Source organism: Pavona decussata, unplaced genomic scaffold (genome assembly GCF_977016875.1).
Source record: "Pavona decussata unplaced genomic scaffold, jaPavDecu1.1 SCAFFOLD_371, whole genome shotgun sequence".
NCBI lineage: Eukaryota > Metazoa > Cnidaria > Anthozoa > Scleractinia > Agariciidae > Pavona > Pavona decussata.
This window is the reverse complement of record NW_028145747.1, coordinates 1,411,842-1,429,185: the sequence shown is the minus strand read 5'-3', so window position 1 is coordinate 1,429,185 and position 17,344 is coordinate 1,411,842. Positions and strand designations below refer to the sequence as shown.

Sequence of the window (17,344 nt, the reverse complement as noted above, 5' to 3'; positions counted from 1 at the left end):
TCGGATAGACACGTGATCAGAATTACGATGGAACGACAACAAAGCTAGCTGAAAATGGCGGTTGAGCTGGTAGACGCGGACCAGAACGTGCGTAAATGATGCCTGCGTAAAAGACTCCTAGCGAACAACAAAAAATACACGACTGCTTCACCATGGAAAGCGACGATTCAGAAAGGCAGAGAAAGCTGGAGGCAGGGAAAGAGAAGGTGAGAATTGAAGCGTGTGACGTGGCTGAAGCGCGCGAAGTTCATAAACTTTGATCGAGTAGAGTGCACGACTAGCGCTGAATCGTTGGTCTTTTGTTAACTTTGCAGCTCAAGATGTTCCAAAAGAAGAAATCGGGCACAGGGACAAAGAAAAAGAAGAAGAAAGGGACATCTTCTACAAGTGGCTCAGCGCAAAGCCCCTCGCCCGGCGCTAAAGAGAGAAGACGAAGAAGCACTTCGCAAGATCGCGGTGCGAAACTGCATCATGAGGCTGCAGTAACAGGAGAGGAGAAAGTTGGTAAAGGGGAGGGTGAGGATGTTGAGGTGGAGGAAATAAGCCAGGCAGACACTGACAGGGATGCTCCCTCGATCGCATCTGAACTGGGGTCACCCATTCCTTTTGATGTAAGTAGATTTGAGCTAGATTTGTAAAATCACTTTGCGATCACATCACGAAAAGCTTTTTAGAAAGTCAGAATATGATTTTAATATGGAAAAATATTGACGACACAGGAAATAGCTGTTCTGCAGATTTCATCTGCATGATAACACTCTAGAATTTCGTCTATAAACTCAAAAGCTTGATTGTTGACTCTAGGTGAAATGATAAGGTATAAATATAAACCTTTCAGTGAAATCGATCACTGAAAGTAACAAACTGATATTGACATGAAATAAATATCGATCGGAATGAAAATAAACGTCGGGCTTATCGCAATATGAAAAGCTTATGAGGTAGATAATTTTGTTGAGTGTGTGTGTGTTTTTTTTTGGCGAGATATGCCATTTTCTGTCAGGTCACGAAACTTGCAATGCGAAATTGGATATGGATGGCTTCCAACTTTTGTTTCATGCGAACACCTTGCTACATAGATAGCTTTATTGTTCGCTATATACATGTATATACGCTATGAGACCTGAGTTGATGAGAGAACCGGAGTTTTCCTTTGATAAGGAATCAAAATTTTGTCTCGGAAATATCTCATCAAGGAAGCAAACTTTGTTTTGAAAAGTATGTGATGATTCATGTTGCGTGGGGTTAATCGCATGACAACAGAGGACGCCGTTCGTAGTCAATGAACCGGACGGCATGTGTTCATAAAATATTTAAACAGTGGTTTTTATTTTTATACATTTTCTGTTAATTTCCAGGCCGAACAAGAGCAAAACTCGCAATCGGGAAGTTATGTCAGTGGAAGCGAGTACACCAGCGGAGAAGAATACTCCGAGGTTTGAGAACAATAATTATTGCATTCTGCTATTCAGCTAGCTGAGTTTATAAGATTGCGTCTCACTTGTATTGTCTTGATGGCTTTGTTTAGGAATCATGAATTAGTACGTGCTTCCGTTGTCCGCCGTTTAATAAAATTTGCTAGTCAAATGTTTGTAAATACATCCCTGGGTATCCCCGCGGTGTCATTTCACGCGATAATTTCATGAACTTTTAAATTTTCTCAAAGCGAGAAGATGGTAGTCATCCTTCTCCATTGAAAACATCGATCGTGATTCTTGAATAGGAAGTCAATGAACAAATGCGAATGGTCATTAACACATTTTGATTTCATATAGTGTCCTTTCTCAGAGTACCTTTGGAAAGTCAATATTTCAAAAGTATTTACTCAGTCAGGGTATTACTGCCCTGAGTACTGTCTTGCCTAACAATTCACAAATAGTTTTCTCTTTCTTAGCTTAGAATTGTGCTTGATAGTAATATGTTGATTTTTGATGAAATTTACGGATAAAATTTACATTGCCTCCATTTTCCTTCAGTCGCACCTGCCTGTGTTTCGCCCTGACTTTTCATAATATTTGCATACACACATATTAGGTCTTTGTGAATAAATTTTCATTAAATTTTTTTGTTGCCACAACAGTATCAATATGTTTTGTAGCATAAAGCCTCCCTGGGTGTTTTGATTTGTTGTCTTAATGCTTGAATGCCTTCAGCTGTTTGGGTTTGCCAATGCAAAGAAGTAAATTTTACCCATTTGCTTGAAATCATGAACTTTTTGTGGCTCTAGTCACTTTCATAGACTTTGAAGATGGTGTATGCAAAGAACATCTTAAGGCCCGTTTAAACGGTTCAACATGCGTTCAACACTTTGTTGAACCAAACGTTAGGAGCGTTTTAACAGGTCGTTCAACGTTGGTGAAAGTGCAAAAAATGTTGAAAGCTTGTTGAAAGTGTGTTGAATTGAATTTAAATTGGTTTAAACTTTCATTCAATGTGGCTTCAACATTTCCTTTGTTCTTGAAATTGTTAAATGGTGTTGAAGTGGTTTGAACACCCCGTTCATCCAACTTTCGTCCAACATCTGTTCAACTTTTGTTGGACAAATGTTAGTCAAATGTTGAAACAGTTTAAAAGGGCCTTTACTGTAGGCCACTATCCTTGCTGGCAACTTTTCATAAGTATTAGGTATATTACTTGAAAATCAAAGATGCTCCATGGACATACATACATGCTTATATAGTACAATGTATATTGCTGTTTTAGAGGTTTCTCTGACTAAGGCACTCTCTAATTAAAATTACTTGTAAACTAGTTTATTGAGTTGCATGTTAGGGCTCTTCTTCACATTTTTAATAAGGCTGAATGGTGCAGCTGTTATATATGGAACATCAGCATTTTCAAGCATAAAAAGACATGTTTCCCCCTCAAGCCTCCCAGGGGAGTCGTACATGAATGTATTAGTTTTACTTTCCTCCCCACAAACACCTGTTTGCTGGAGGTTGGCATCGCTTTGCCACCGCTTAGCCAATAAATTTGTACCTACCAAAGTCTAGATACATGTAATTGACCTTTGCAAAATATGTTGAGCTGCCATCTAGGAAAAGGCACAACTGGGAATTGAACTGTTTACAAGTTTGTAAAATTTTTAGAGAAATGCTTTCTCTAACCCAGTCAAGGGATACTGTGGACTGATTTGAGTGTAATTCAAAAATAATGCAGAACCAATTGAAAACAAATTTAAACTAAGCCTTTAGGTGGGAATTTGAACAAGCCAATCTGCCCAGGTTAGTGTGAAAGACCATAGCGGCATGTGCTAAAAATATTTAATTGGCTGACTCTTTTTTATGTGAAATTTTGTTATGTTCAATATGTTACGTTCATTATGTTCAATTTGTTCGTTATGTTCTTTATGTTTCGATCTCTGACGCCAGTTTCTATTTGCTTGATTCTCTTTTTCCTCACTGTACACTTCATCAAATTCTACACAATTCATTTGTAATTCCCTCTCCACTTGATTTCTTTTCAAATCACCGTACATAGTCGCTTGTAGCATTTCACACAGCAAATGAGCTCTGGTGCTCAGCTCTCACGGATAAAAGCCGAGGTCTCAGCCACCATTCATCAATCAAGCAAGCAGTATCTCCGCCCCTTTTTTCCGAAAATTCGAAACCATTCCAACAGCTGACAGAGTTATTGTGTCTCAGAGGAAACATCAACAGCGTTTTTTTTTTGAAGTTTCAAACACATATTTGGGGTGTGTTCCATTTACGAAGCATTGGTCGATCAGAAATAATTTTTCACAGAAAGTCCAGAAGTCTAGTCTAACAAGTGGTTTGATTGGTCAAAGTAGACAATAGCAAAGGAATGCCAACCTCTAGAAAACAGGTAGCTTTCGAGCAAGCTCTCGGGGGAGGTGGGTGGGGGAGGAACAAAGGAGCAAGAGCTTGCACCGATGTCTCAGGAATTTGAATTTCTGCATCCAAAAAGTTGATGGAAAGTGCTGATTAGTGGAGATTTAATCCGGTGATTACGTCATTACTCTAATGGTGGAGAGTGGAGGTCCTGTTTGTGAAGCTTGTTAGAATTCCTTGAATATCTTACGTTTTCATGTGTTCAATGCTTTACTTCAAGGTAGCAGTGTTCTTGCTGTTTAATACTTAAAGGATGTGGCAAAGTTTGATTTTTTAATTCTTTGCTGCTGTAGCAACAGTTGAAAGGATAGCGTACAAGCAAGAACTTGCTCCTACTCCTCTTCCCATTCCCCCTCACCACAAACACCTGCTTACTAGCCTAGGGAGGAGGTGGGAGGCTGGTTTTGCCCCCTCATAATTTATTGTCCAGCTGTCAACATCTTACTATCATAGTAAAAGAAAAGGCAGCAGTTGCACAAGTGTTTCAACAGTTTAAACGGTAAATGCTGCATGGTCTGGAGTGAAATGCTCAACGAAATGAAATGAAAGGTTACAAAAATGTATCTGATCATGTAGGCAAACTATAAACATATTTTATTTTGTAACTCTGTTGTTCGGTAATACTTATAGCTAGTTATGACTTCATAGAAGTTGCCATGATAGCAGGTTAGCTACCCAAAAAGGATCTCTACATGTAAATTTCAGAAAGGAAGAAAGAAAGAAAAAAACTTGCCCCCTTGGATAAATTCTTTGACTGCCGGCAATACGACTAAAAGTTATTCAGTACATGATGAGGTGTAGATGTTACTGTAGGTTATATACATGTCTCTGTCTTGTTTTACAGGAAGGTGGGCTTGACAGCTATGACATTGCCAACATTGAAAGAAATGAATTGAAAAACAGGACACAAGAGCTAGAAGAAGAACTGGCAGCCAAGAAAGCGGCATTGAAACAGATCAGCCGCGAAAATGCCGAGCTGAAGGGTAGGGTAGAGTTACTGCTGCAGGATCAGTCGGGGGCTTCAGTTATCAAGGATCTAAGTAGGCAGGTTGAGGAGATGAAAGAGAGTTTACAAATGAAGCAATCCATCCTCCAGGACATCAATAAAGAAAATCAAGATCTGAGAGAGAAGTTAGAACAAGGTGATCAGAGCAAAGGGGCGTCAGGTGCTGGACAAGCTGAGGAGTTGAAAGTTAAACAGGAGGCCTTGGATGAATTGAACAAAACAAATGAACAGCTACGAGATGAAATTGTTGCCCTGAAGAAACAGTTGTCAGGCACTCAAGGGGGTGCTTTGCAGTCTGATGTTTCTGAGCTGGATTATTTAAAAGATATTTTAAGTGAGAAAGAGCAAGTTTTAGAGAAGCTTCAGAGAGAAAACAGTGACTTGAACTTGAGGTTGAAGTCTTTAGATGCAGGGGAAGGTGCCAAAGGGCAGGGAAGCTCTCATAAAGTAGATGAGCTTTCAAAAATGTTGTGGGAAAAGGAGAGTGAGATTGGCAACTTGCAGCATTTAAAGGCTCAGCTTGAAGAAAGACTTGGAAGTTTTCAAAATGTTCAAAATGAACTCGAGGAAAGTAGAAGGCAGTGTTCCATGCTAGAGGCACAGCTTGCAAATATGAGTGCAGCAGATCAGTCTTTTGAGGAGAAATCTGAGATGGAAAATCTTAGGGAGAATTTGAGACTAAAGCAGGAGACAATGGAACAGCTGAATAGAGAGAATGAAGAGCTTAAGGAAAGACTAAGTACTGTGGAGTCTACAGATCTGAAGGAACTTCTTGAAGAAAGTTACAAGAAGCTACAGCAGTTGAGTGACGAGTTGAGTGCAAAGAATGAGCAGCTTGAAAAGTTGCAACCCGTGCAGTCTGAGCTTGAACAAACTAAGGAGCAAACCAAAGACCTTGAGCAACAAGTTTCATTTTTGAAGCATCAACTTGAAATTGCAGAAGACAACTCTCTTTCAGAATCATCTCAGGTAGAAAATTTGAAAGAAAATCTTAAAATCAAACAGGAGACTGTTCAACAACTCAGCAAAGAGAATGAAGAGCTGCGACTCAAACTTGAGGATGCTAGTGAAGGGAAGAGGCTACTGGAAGACATGAAAGCAAAAGTCGAAGGTCTTACTACAGAGCTGGATGCCAAGAAAGAGGAAGGACACCATACTGCTGAGCTTGAAAGTGAACTTGAAAGAAGCAAAGCCGAGACTTTTGAACTTAAAAAAGAAGTTTCAAGACTTCAGCATGAAGTAGACACGCTTGAAGACAACTCACAGTCTGAGTCATCGCTGATGGAAAACCTGAAAGAAAACCTGAAAATCAAGCAACAAACTGTGGAACAACTCAGCAAGGATCATGAAACAATGCAAGATCAGCTGTCTAAGAGCCAGGCTACTTTAGCACAGATGTCAGAACAGCTGATGAACAAACAGAATGAGCTGGACACTGTGATGAGAGAGAGGGACGAGAAGCTAATGCAAGTCATGGATCAGTTTGCAGAGAAGGAAGAGGCACTTGAGGATCTGAGAAAGAACAACGAGCTGATGAAATCACAGCTAAAACAGGTGGAAAATGAGGTGAGTATCCTTTTAAAGTGGATGTGACAGATTTTTTTTAATTGCAGTGATCATTAATTGAATGAAAATCGAGTGCTACAGCTGTAGTCTCGTGATTTCTATAATTTTTATTCCTTAGTTGTTTTTCGTGTGCAGAGGAAGGAAAGTGTAGGCGAAAATTTATGAATGGGGTTGTTGACTACTCAGAATGAAACAGCTTCGGAATAGAGAAAATATGAGAAGTAATGCATGTATATCAAACACGAGAAAGCGTGTTTCATCAGATATCCAAACACAGAGAAGTAGGTTGAAAAAGCGAGGTGCAGCCAAGTGTTTTTTTTTTTAACAACTTCAAGGTGCTTGGATATCTGATGAAACACACTTTCAAGTGTTTGATATGGCTTCTCAAATGATCTTTAATTCTTGGAGAAATTCAAGGCTAAAGTTGGCAAATTTTTATGGCAATTAGGAACACATATCCAAACCACGGTCACAGTCTTGATTTTCTTTGTTTTCTCTTGATGAATTATTAATGAGTTTAAGAATAAGCATTCCTGTATTGACCTCACAGCCCCACTATCCCCAGTCTCGTCTTATGTGGTATTGTACCCAACGAACTGTGATAATCATCTTACAGGTGACTAAAGGATTTCTCAGTAGGGTTTGAAATTTCACATCGTTAATTTTTGCTTTAACTTTTTTCGGGTTTCTTTAACTTTGTAATTTCCAAAAAATTCGCAAAAATTAAGTCCCACAAAATTAAGTAACAATAAGGTATAATGGTCCAGTCCAGGGGATTTGCCCTAGGGACTATGTCTTTTGCAAGGCCATCTTTTTCTTGCCCTATCAGTGTTCCAGATAACTTTCAAAATCAGAGAGTCAATGAAGAATTTTGAGGGGTCAATAGCTCTTGTTCTCTCTAAATCTTCTTAAGTTTGCCATTCATTTTGTCGCGTCAGGAAGCCAAGCTTCTCGGGTTTTTGACCTGAGACCCCTCTCTTATCTGGAACACTGCCTATAATGTATCCCTTGGATAGTGAGAGCACTAAGTCTGCCTGGTGTATTTTGCCCGCAATGAGATCTCACATACAAGAAATGGAAACATTTTCCCTAATTTCATGTTTGTTGGTAAATGGTAGAAGTTTGGGGGAGCAAGATGTTTTTTTGTGGGAATGCGTGTTTCTGCTGTGGTTCAAGATACACTGTAGGTTTAGGCAAATCTGTAAAATCAAACTGGTTTGGAAAAATAATTTTAAATCAAAGATAAAACAAACCACAGCATTTCCACTACTGTTTTGAGACACCCCAAACTTCTACAAGTGTTTTTATTCATTCTATTATGTATCTAGTGTATCTTAATATTTGTTTGTGTCTCGAGTCTTTTGGAATTTTTCCAGTCTGTTCGATAGTTCTCACTTGTATCCGGATTACGTTGTCATTAAAGGGACACTGTCACGGGATGACAGTTACTCAAAGCACTGCTGAATATACTTTCTTTCCTAAAAAATATTCTCTTATGACATCTTTCCCAGCCTCGTCCTAGCTTGATCTCTTCTCTGAAGCGCTTTTTTCTCGCAGAGTTTCTCCATTTTCCACCGTGATCGCCACCACTAGTACAATAGAATACAATACAATGGACTTTATTTTAAGAGGGTAGCACATGACAGTAAGGAAACTGATAACCTCGTGTCCCTCTATAAAATAAAAACTGAAGACATAAAACAACTAAACGATTACTTACAATTAGAATGTTATGAAACACTAGTCAATGCCATTTTGATATTGGCACTTCGAAATTGAAAAATTCAGCCTGAACTTTTCAAGTTTCGATTTGAGGAGTTGGCGCATGCGCTTAGGTGACATTATCCCTTTAATGGAAGTATTTCAGGATTACGGTCTCAGATTTTTGCCTAGAAGCATTGGGAATTTAACCAGCCTTAACTCACCCGCACACATTCAACCAATCAGAATGTTCGTTTACTAAATGAATTTATTCTTTGTCCATGGATGTGTAGGTTTCCACTCACCGCACACAGTCGGAGGAACTCGCTGAAAGGCTGAGCATCTCTCAGGATCGTCTTCTTCAGCTCCAAGGAGAAGTGGAAAGTAAGGACGAGACAGTGCGAGGATTGATGCAGAAGCTATCTGAACATGACAGTGAGCAGAGGAATGCCAAACAGGAGGCACAGCTGCAGACCGAAGAATTGACCGAACAAATCAAGATGCTGCAGGAACAGCTGTTGGAGGTGAGCATCTTTTGTGGAAAAAGGAGATTGGTTTCTATAGAAACTGTGATGCTGCGTCGGTGGGGAGTAGAAAATAGCGTTTGGTTTATCAATCAGCTCTGTTGAGAAACCAAACATTCGTCTCTTGTAGCAGTTTTTCTGGTCACAGAGCTCGTACAACTCATAAATCCTGGAAGGTCACGGGATTTCAATGTTGTAAACTACAGGCCTGGAAATCTTGGCAAATAAGGAGAATACTTGGGAAGTTGCCTTATACCTTTGAATGATCATTGTAAAGTTGTAGTCTCAAATGGGCTTGCAAGCTGTCTACTCTTACATTGTCTCAGACAGCATATAATTTTACTGCTTCAATTTGAATGGTCGCAGACTAGGATTACACACAAAGACTAAAACAAGCCGATGAGGTCTATCATGTACATGTACAGCATCACAAACAGCACCTGCTCGGTGGCTTTTATTTGAATGGTCACACTTTAGAATTTCATCTACAGACTCAAAAGTTAGAATCACCTTGTACAGCATAACAAACAGCACCACAGAAAAGTACGGCTAAGTGCGTGTAGCTTTCATTTGAATGGTCACACTTAAGGATTTCATCTACAGACTCAAAAGTTGAGAACCACCTTGTACAGCATAATGAACAGCACCACAGGAAAGTACTGCTCAGTAGCTTTCATTTGAATGGTCACACTTCAGGATTTCATCCACGGACACAAAAGCGCGAACCACCTTGTACAACATAATAAACAGCACCAGAAAAGCACTGCTTTGTGCCTGTAGCTTTCATTTGAATGGTCACACTTAAGGATTTCATCCACAGACTCAAACCTTATCACCACCTTGTACAGCATAACAAACTCTTTCGTTTGAATGGTCACACTTCAGGATTTCGTCCAAAAACTCAAACGTAAGAACCACCTTGTACAGTACATGTACAATAAGTAGCACCACGGGACAGTACTGGTTAATAGTTTTTATTTGAATGGTCACGCATGGATTATTGCCAAAGCTACATGTGAAGCCACCTGGTGCAGGATAATACACGGGGGGAGGGGGGGGGAGTACTCGCCTCGCATCAATGTGGCCTGCCGGGTTCGTTACTTGGACTCGGCGTCATACATGTACAGTATGTCGGTTGATTTGTTGTTGGTTCTCGGTCTTGCTCCGAGAGTTTCTCCGGGGTCTCCGGTTTCCCTCTCCTCAAAAAGCAACATTTGCCTTGAAAGTGTCACCAGTTAGTGACGTAGACCCTATTCACAAATGGCAGCCGATAGATTAATAAATTGGATACCATTTATGCATAAGGTCCTTGACAGTTAAATAGAGTGATTTGTTTTATTTTAACAAAATAGCGCTTTCTGCTTGATTATTTAGAGTGACGCTAGCTTAAAAACGCAACGGTCTGAAATGGACAAAGCCTCTAATGAACTGCACGACACCAAATCACTGGTAGGAGATCTTCAGAATGAAGTATCGGAAAAGGACAATCTTATCATCGAGCTGTACGGCCTGAAAGAGAAGGACGAAGAAAATTATAAGAGCAGGATTGAGGAATTGAACGAGCTACTGCAAGAAAAGGTTAGGACACTGAATCAGGCCAACAAGGAACTGCAAGAGAAGAATGTAACTCTTGATAATCTGAATGATGAACTTGATGGTCTGAAAGGTGAATTGAAGAGGTACAAGCTTGGTGCGCAAGAGTTGGAGGAAAATCTCAGGGAAGTTCAGAGGTTGAATGCTAGTGAAGTTGAGAGGTTGCAGACGGAACATGAAAGCGAGCTAAAAGCTGTACGTTCAAGGCACGATGTTGAGTTGGAGAATCTAAAGCTGTTGATGAATAAGCAACTGGAAGAAACAGGCCAGGAAGGGGATAAAACGAGACAGGAACAGTTTGAGAAGTTGAAAGAGGTGTATGAGAGCGAAGTGAATGTGTTGAAGGAGTCGCTTGATAAACAGATGACGCTGAACAACGATCTCGAACAACAGATGGACAGATTAAAAGAAGAGTTTGATAATGGTGCAGCCCGCTTGAAGGAAAAAGGTGCAACTTTGGAGGAGCTTCAGTCGCAGTTGACCGAGTTGAAAACTTCTAGCACCAGCGAAATCGGTGAGTTGAAGAACGAGTTAAGAAAGAAGGAGAAAGAAATCGCCGAGTTAGAGGACAACCTGTCGAGTTTTGAAGAAGAACACACCAGCGATGTCGCACAGTTCGAACACAATTTACAGAAACAACAGGAACAGACGGCAGAGCTTGAGAAGCAATTAGTGTTGGAGCTGGGTAACGAATCGGCAAGGTACGAACAGAAGATTGCTGAAACAAAAGCGCAGCTGGAATCGCAGTACAAGAAGGTTATTCAAGAGCTGTTGGACAAAGTCAAAGAGCTAGAGTCGGCGAACGAGTCACTGCAAAGTGCTCACGCCCAAGAAATTGAAGTGTTCAGGGAGAATCTTGCCCAGTACACAAGTGGTTTAGAGGATCAGATGCGGGAACTACAATCCGGAACCAAGGCGGAGCACGAGCGCGAACTGGAAGCTTTACGATCTGAGCATGAAGAGACCACGAGAAATCTGGAGAAGAAGGTGCGGACTTTATCCGAGGACAAGGAAACTCTTGAAGGCGAGCTCAGAAGTCGCGACGACGTTGGACGAACAAGTGAGCTCTCTGATAAGCAGCAAGATCAAGAAATATTAAAGCTTAAAGCAGATTACGAGGGGCAGATCCAAACTCTGAAGGAACAAATACAGCATGAAAGAGAAACGCTGGAGAAAGAGGTGGCTAAAGCAGCTGATGCGAAAGAAAAAGAGTTTATGGGTGTGATCGAGGAAGTGTTGGAGAAGCATCAGCAAGAAGTGACAGAGTTGAAGAGCTACTATGAGGAGGTGCTACAGCAAAGAGGTAAGTTATTGAAGTTTTGTTTGGTTGCGCCATTTACAAAACGCTGACACACTAGGGAACTGAAGCAACGACGACGGCAACGGCGACGGAAACGTTACTTGAGAATATGAGTTCGCGTTACTTGCACTACTTCGCGATTATTCCAATCCGTTTAACTTGTACAATGTAACCGAAGTATCCTGGAACTAAATTGATAGGACTAACGGCTCTCAAGTAAGGAAGGTCAATGAAAAATCCACCGTCGTGTGTTCACGTTCTCCGCAAAACCTTGAATTTAGTCATTTCACGTTGTTGTTTTGCAGATAACGGCAAAGAACTGTACCCAAACATACAACGCACGTGGAGAACGATTGTTTTTTGCTCATTAAGGCCCCGTCCACACGGACGTTCGTAATGGTATACAGTTTTCTGTCCACTCGTAAACGGTGATCCCCAAAAATCGTTTACGCCTATCCACACGTACACGTCGCAAATGCATAACTGAAGAATAAAGTGAGGCCACCTGGAACCAGAATTGCCATAGAATCTTGACTGAGCAAGCGTACATGCTCCGTGACGGAAGCATTTACAAGTTGTGTTGTCCACACGAGAGTAGATAAAAGTACAATGTGGTGCGTTTACAAATTTATCTACTCTGGCAGGCGTTTTCGAAAATATCTGTTTACAGAGTTCGTTTACGTGTGGACGGGAGGCCTAAACGCACAAAAAATATACGTTTACGAAAGTAAACCTATACGTGTGAACGGGGCCTAAACCTACTGTTTTGTGGCGTTCTTGTTGCCGTCGCCGTCATCGTTTCTTAAGTTCCCTACTAATGCGTTACAAATACTTCAAACTATAAACTGGGCTCGAGACTTACGGTAACCAACTGCAGCCACACACCAGTAAAAATTTAGTTTCCGCGGCTAGTAAGGTTTGCTCGTTCACTGGCCATTTCGTCTTGTAATAATTGTAGAATGCTGCAGGGTCAAACGAAATGAAAATTATTTTTACGAATCGAGAGAAGAGAAACAAATTAAAACAAAGACTGTTAGTGGATCTCGTGGACTTCACTGCTTAAATTCAAACAATAAGTTGAAAGAGCAAAAAAGAATGGAAATGATTCACTTTTCACAGTTTTCCCGTGACGGTAGTGACATGTTTCCTGCCACATGTCAAGTATGTTGCCTAGGAAAAATTTCAAGGAGCCCACAAGGCCAGAAGCCGAGAATTTAGGAGCCCAACATGTGAAGTGTTAGGTGCTGCTGCAAAACAGTTATGCGCCCAGAGCATTTTCTTGGGCGCCCCAGGCTACCTAGCTCCTGTTAAGCAGCATCCTTGCAATGAAAAGTTTTTTTTTATTTCAGTTGTAGAATCAGCCTTGTTACTAACTACTGGACTAGTGAGCTTAAAATTGCCGTCGAGCCCTGATAAATAATGATTTACAGAAGAAGGCTGGTCACTAGTTCAAGGACGAGCGCCTTAAGAGCCTTGCTTTGTCCAATTTCTATAATATACCCTGTCATATCTTTATTTTGACAGGTCAAGGGCAACAGGCTGACGGAGAAGATCCCACGGTTGTCGTCGCTCAACTGAAGCTTGAGAAGGAACGGGAAATATCTCAATTAAAGAAACAGCTGCTGCAGGAAAGCGAGGAGAGAATTGCCTCAACACAAGAAGCTCTGCTTTACAAGATAGCCAAGGAAGAAGAAGAAAACATGCGATTAAGAAACAAACTAACCAACCTGCATAAGGACCATTCTGAGGTAACTGGGGAAAGAGATAGGCTCCTTAACGAGATTCAGGTGCTCACAGATACTCATAGGGTGCTAGAGCAAAGGATGGTCCCCTTGGAGGGCAGTATTAGCCCTGTTTCCAGGCAGATGGTGCATGAAGAGCCGCTTCTTATGCAAGAGTCAGCGGAGGGGCTGGAAACTTTGCCGGGCGCTGGTTTCTCAGAAGGTACCGTATTTTGTTAGCCTCGGACGCAGTCGTTTAATTTACGGTCAATCCACGTCACGCGTGACCGGTATTTTTGAAATTTGAACGGAGTTTGGAAATTAACATGCCAGTTTTGAACATCGCCAACGAGATTTCAGAGTTCCCGTAGAAATTCCCCTGGCTTATTGACGGTATAAACCTATGAATTTTTCTTTACATTACAGCATTAAGCATTTCAAGAATGAGAATTGTTTCCCAAGTATTTTGAATCTTTTTTTTTCAGTTAGTGCGTCTTTTTCGGAAAGATTTCCAGAGAAATTTTCAACAGTCCATTCAAATACCGGACATTACAAAGAGGAATTCGAATGTTCATTTCATTCTCGGAAATACTGGTCACGCGTGACGTGGATTGACTGTAATAGAGGAGTCGTCTTACTCTCCTCCCCACTAGGGTAATACCACTCTCCTTCGACTGCGTGAGAGACAAGTATTTTGTATGCCCACGCTAATTTACACGTACTGATTTTATCGGGCCAATTTGGCCAAGTTTGACAAGAAAATGAGTGAGCGGACGATTTACTCAAAGGTACAGATTTGGGAATCAGGCTAATTTTCACTCCGCGCTACACCAACAGAAAAAGAAATCGGCCGACAAATTATAACGTGGAAATTCGCCCTTGTGATTGAGCCTTTTAAGGACGGTGCCTACTAATACCGAAGTATGTTTGCGCGGTTTATGACTATGCGGGAAAAGTAAATCTTAGCAAGGGCTATTGGAAACGAAAAAGAAAATTGGGGTAGCCACGCATTTTTTAGAGATAATTCTAAAAAGTGCCAAAATACAAAACAATGTATGGACTTTTTTTACAAACTGAAGCTTAATTATCTCTGAAAAATGCGTGGCTACCCCTAATTTTCTTTTTGGATTCCAATAACCCTTGTCATGATCTGCTTTTCCCGCGTCGTTTTAAACCGCCCAAAAATCTCTCCGTTTAAGCAGGCACTACCGTTAAGAAATCCGACTTTCCCTGACCATCGCGAGATGCGCTGTAGCAAAAGTGGGCACCGTCCTTAATCGGTACGCGTAAATTAGTCTTTAGCCTTTTCGTCCATCATGAAAGTTGATCTACGTTCAATAATCATGTACGTTCACGCGAGGCGTTATCCTGCAATGCAGGTGTATTATTTTGGACAAGCGCTGTAGTCGCCATCTTGGATTTTAGAAGAAGAGGAAGGTTGGTCCAACATGGCGGCTACGATTAACCGAGATTCCTGCACTCGCCCCCACCCCCTCCCCCTCCTCGCTCCAGCCCCGAAAACGCCTGCATTACAGAATAGCGAGACGTCCACATTTCGCACGCATATCCCGTTAAATTTTGCGTTTTCACGCTTGCAAACTCAAATTAACACAACTTTCTGTGTTCATGAACACAATGTTATTTATCCGGATAAATCGAGGAAATCAAGATGGCGGCTGTTCAGAAATCACGCCACCTAACTTCGTGATCTTAGTTTGCGACACCTCTGGTGCGTTTGCACCCTCCAAGTGACCGTGTCATAGCTTAGACATATCAACAAAGTTATGAGATGGGATGGGTGCATCTTGTCCTCGCTCCAGGCTTAGGAATGGAGTTCAAGAAAAGTCCAGACTAAATACACCAGAGATTTCTTCTCCACGTGAAGTTATACTAAATAGGAGCCGGCAAGTCATCTTTAGCTAACTTCTTCTGAAAGTCGGTCTTTGAGTTAGAGCGGTTTTCAATTGAGTGTCGAGAGTAATTTCGCGTTTGCTTTGGTTTTGCATTACTACGCTCTATGAGTGGTTAACAAAACTCGCGCCACTTTCTTAACCAATTGGAATCCAAACCAAAACCAATCGTGTTCTGGCCGCACGTGTTTTCCCGCGCTTGGCGCCAGTTTCATGTATTTGCTTTGAATTCTGATTGGCTTGTTGTGCTGTTTAAATCTTATGCGATTGGCCAGAGTTATTACTTTTGTTTTGGTTTTACGACACTCAACTGGAAACCGCTCTAAAAGTTATTATTTATGTTCTTGATAAGGTGCAACAGACCATGGCGAGTTGGCATCCAAGCTCAACCAGTTACAGGAATTAGTCCGACAGAAAAACAAAGTAGAACTCAAGCTCAGCCAGCAACTTCAGGAGACCAAGAAGGAACTTGAGAAGGAGAGGGAGAACTTCAGAGCTGAAGTGAACGAACGAGAAACGAGAGAACGTGCGCTAGAGGTTAGCAAACGACAACTGGAGACACAACTGACAGCGGTGGACAGAGAAAACTACGAGTCGCTTGAAGAGCTGTCCCTGTTACAGGTTTGTACAATACATGTATAATGGGGGTAAATGTAATTTAGGCGAGGTTAAACTCGAGACAATGCTGGCCAGTGATCTACTTCATTAATTGATGTGGGGCGGTCCAAGGGTTTCGCAGGGCCTCATTAAATTTACAGCTCCCCTGTTGATGTCAACCATTTTGCTCGCGTTGTACTGCGTGTGCAGTTGCAGGAAAAAGTTTTGCTCCCGTCCCTCCCCTCCCTCTGGGTAACTAAATAGTGGTAAGTATTTAATTTCCACTGAGTGTTCAGTGTGACGGTGCCTGGAAGGTTGCCGCTCGCGGTGTTGTCATGGTTACTTTTCCCGCTTGTTTGCGGCTCCCCCACAGACCTTGCAGGTACCTTTCCCACACTCATCTATTGGTGTGAGTTTAAATACAGTTGTGATTTCTTCGCGAGATGCCGGAATACAATCTGTTTTGTCCCTGGACGAATCATTGCTTGTGCACGCGTTTTATTTTATTGTACATTGTAGTTAAATACAGTTTTGTGCCTCAGTGCCTCCTCTCTATTTTCGTTTGCTAAAAGCAAGGAGTAACAAATTAGGAAAACGCACGAACACTCGTTTGGAACGCATTTTCAAAGCAAAATACGTACGTTTGCGTTGTTCGCTTACACTGTCGAAAGGGATTAAGACAAAAAATTGTCTTAATATTCTTGTTTTATAGGAGAGGCTTCAGGAGCGGATACAAGTGGAGGGTGAACTGAGAAAGGAAAAGAACAGACTCCTAAACGTGATTAAAGCAAAGGAAGGCGAGCTAACCAAGGAAAGGAAAGAGTTAACGGACAGACTACAGCAGCATGAGCAGGTTATTGAGGTAAATGTCGCTTGGTGCTTGTCTTGTCGAGAATCAAACCAGTTGTGCTGTTGTAGGCGTTGCCGTATCAGTGGGTAGCGTTCGCAGTGTCAGCTTTTTAGCTCCAATTTAATAATAGCGAGTTTACGCAACAGGACGGCTGATGTGGTGGGACGGCAAATTGTGCTTGTGTGACCAACGTGACAGCCAAGTATTCATGACTCTAGATTGTAACATTCCTACCGCTCGTGGTTTTCAGGTTGTCACAGATCAGAGAAAACCAGTTTTAGTCGAAAATCGCCTCAAAATGTGAAGGTACCAAGATGTCATGTTGGTCACACAACGATATTTCACCGTCCCCTTCCCTCAGCCGTCCTGTTGCGTAAGATCACTAATTAGGGACAAGACGGTGACGGCTTAATGACCAAAAACGATCGCTCTGCACTTTCGTTGTAAGTTTTGGTACATTTCCCTGCCGTCCTTTGCAAAACAACAACGTGATATGACCAAATTCAACGTTTTGTGGAGAGCGTGAACACAAGGTTGTGAATTTTTCATTCTCTTTCTTAACTTGAATGCCTATCCTGTCAATTTCGTTCCTGGGTAGTTTGTCGTTTGTGTAAAAGTTGAACGAGTTAAAATAATCGCGAAGTAGCACGAATGAAATAAAGTTATATTTTCAAGTGACCTTTTTCGTTGGCGTTGCCGTCTTGCATTCGTAAGGTCCCTACTTA

General features: G+C 41.5%; 1 protein-coding gene across 1 annotated transcript in view; it reads left to right on the top strand.

Moving 5' to 3' along the window:
• Positions 1 to 19: 19 nt before the first annotated feature.
• LOC146452399 (uncharacterized) overlaps positions 20 to 17,344 on the top strand; it is an 81,766-nt gene continuing 64,441 nt past the window's right edge. Inside the window, exons 1-9 of the mRNA XM_085097915.1 lie at positions 20 to 206; positions 315 to 611; positions 1,359 to 1,436; positions 4,696 to 6,423; positions 8,418 to 8,648; positions 10,023 to 11,544; positions 13,066 to 13,485; positions 15,525 to 15,793; positions 16,482 to 16,631. Coding sequence (XP_084954041.1) covers positions 153 to 206; positions 315 to 611; positions 1,359 to 1,436; positions 4,696 to 6,423; positions 8,418 to 8,648; positions 10,023 to 11,544; positions 13,066 to 13,485; positions 15,525 to 15,793; positions 16,482 to 16,631 — 4,749 coding nt within the window. The 5' untranslated portion in view covers positions 20 to 152. The remainder of the gene's footprint in view (positions 207 to 314; positions 612 to 1,358; positions 1,437 to 4,695; positions 6,424 to 8,417; positions 8,649 to 10,022; positions 11,545 to 13,065; positions 13,486 to 15,524; positions 15,794 to 16,481; positions 16,632 to 17,344) is intronic.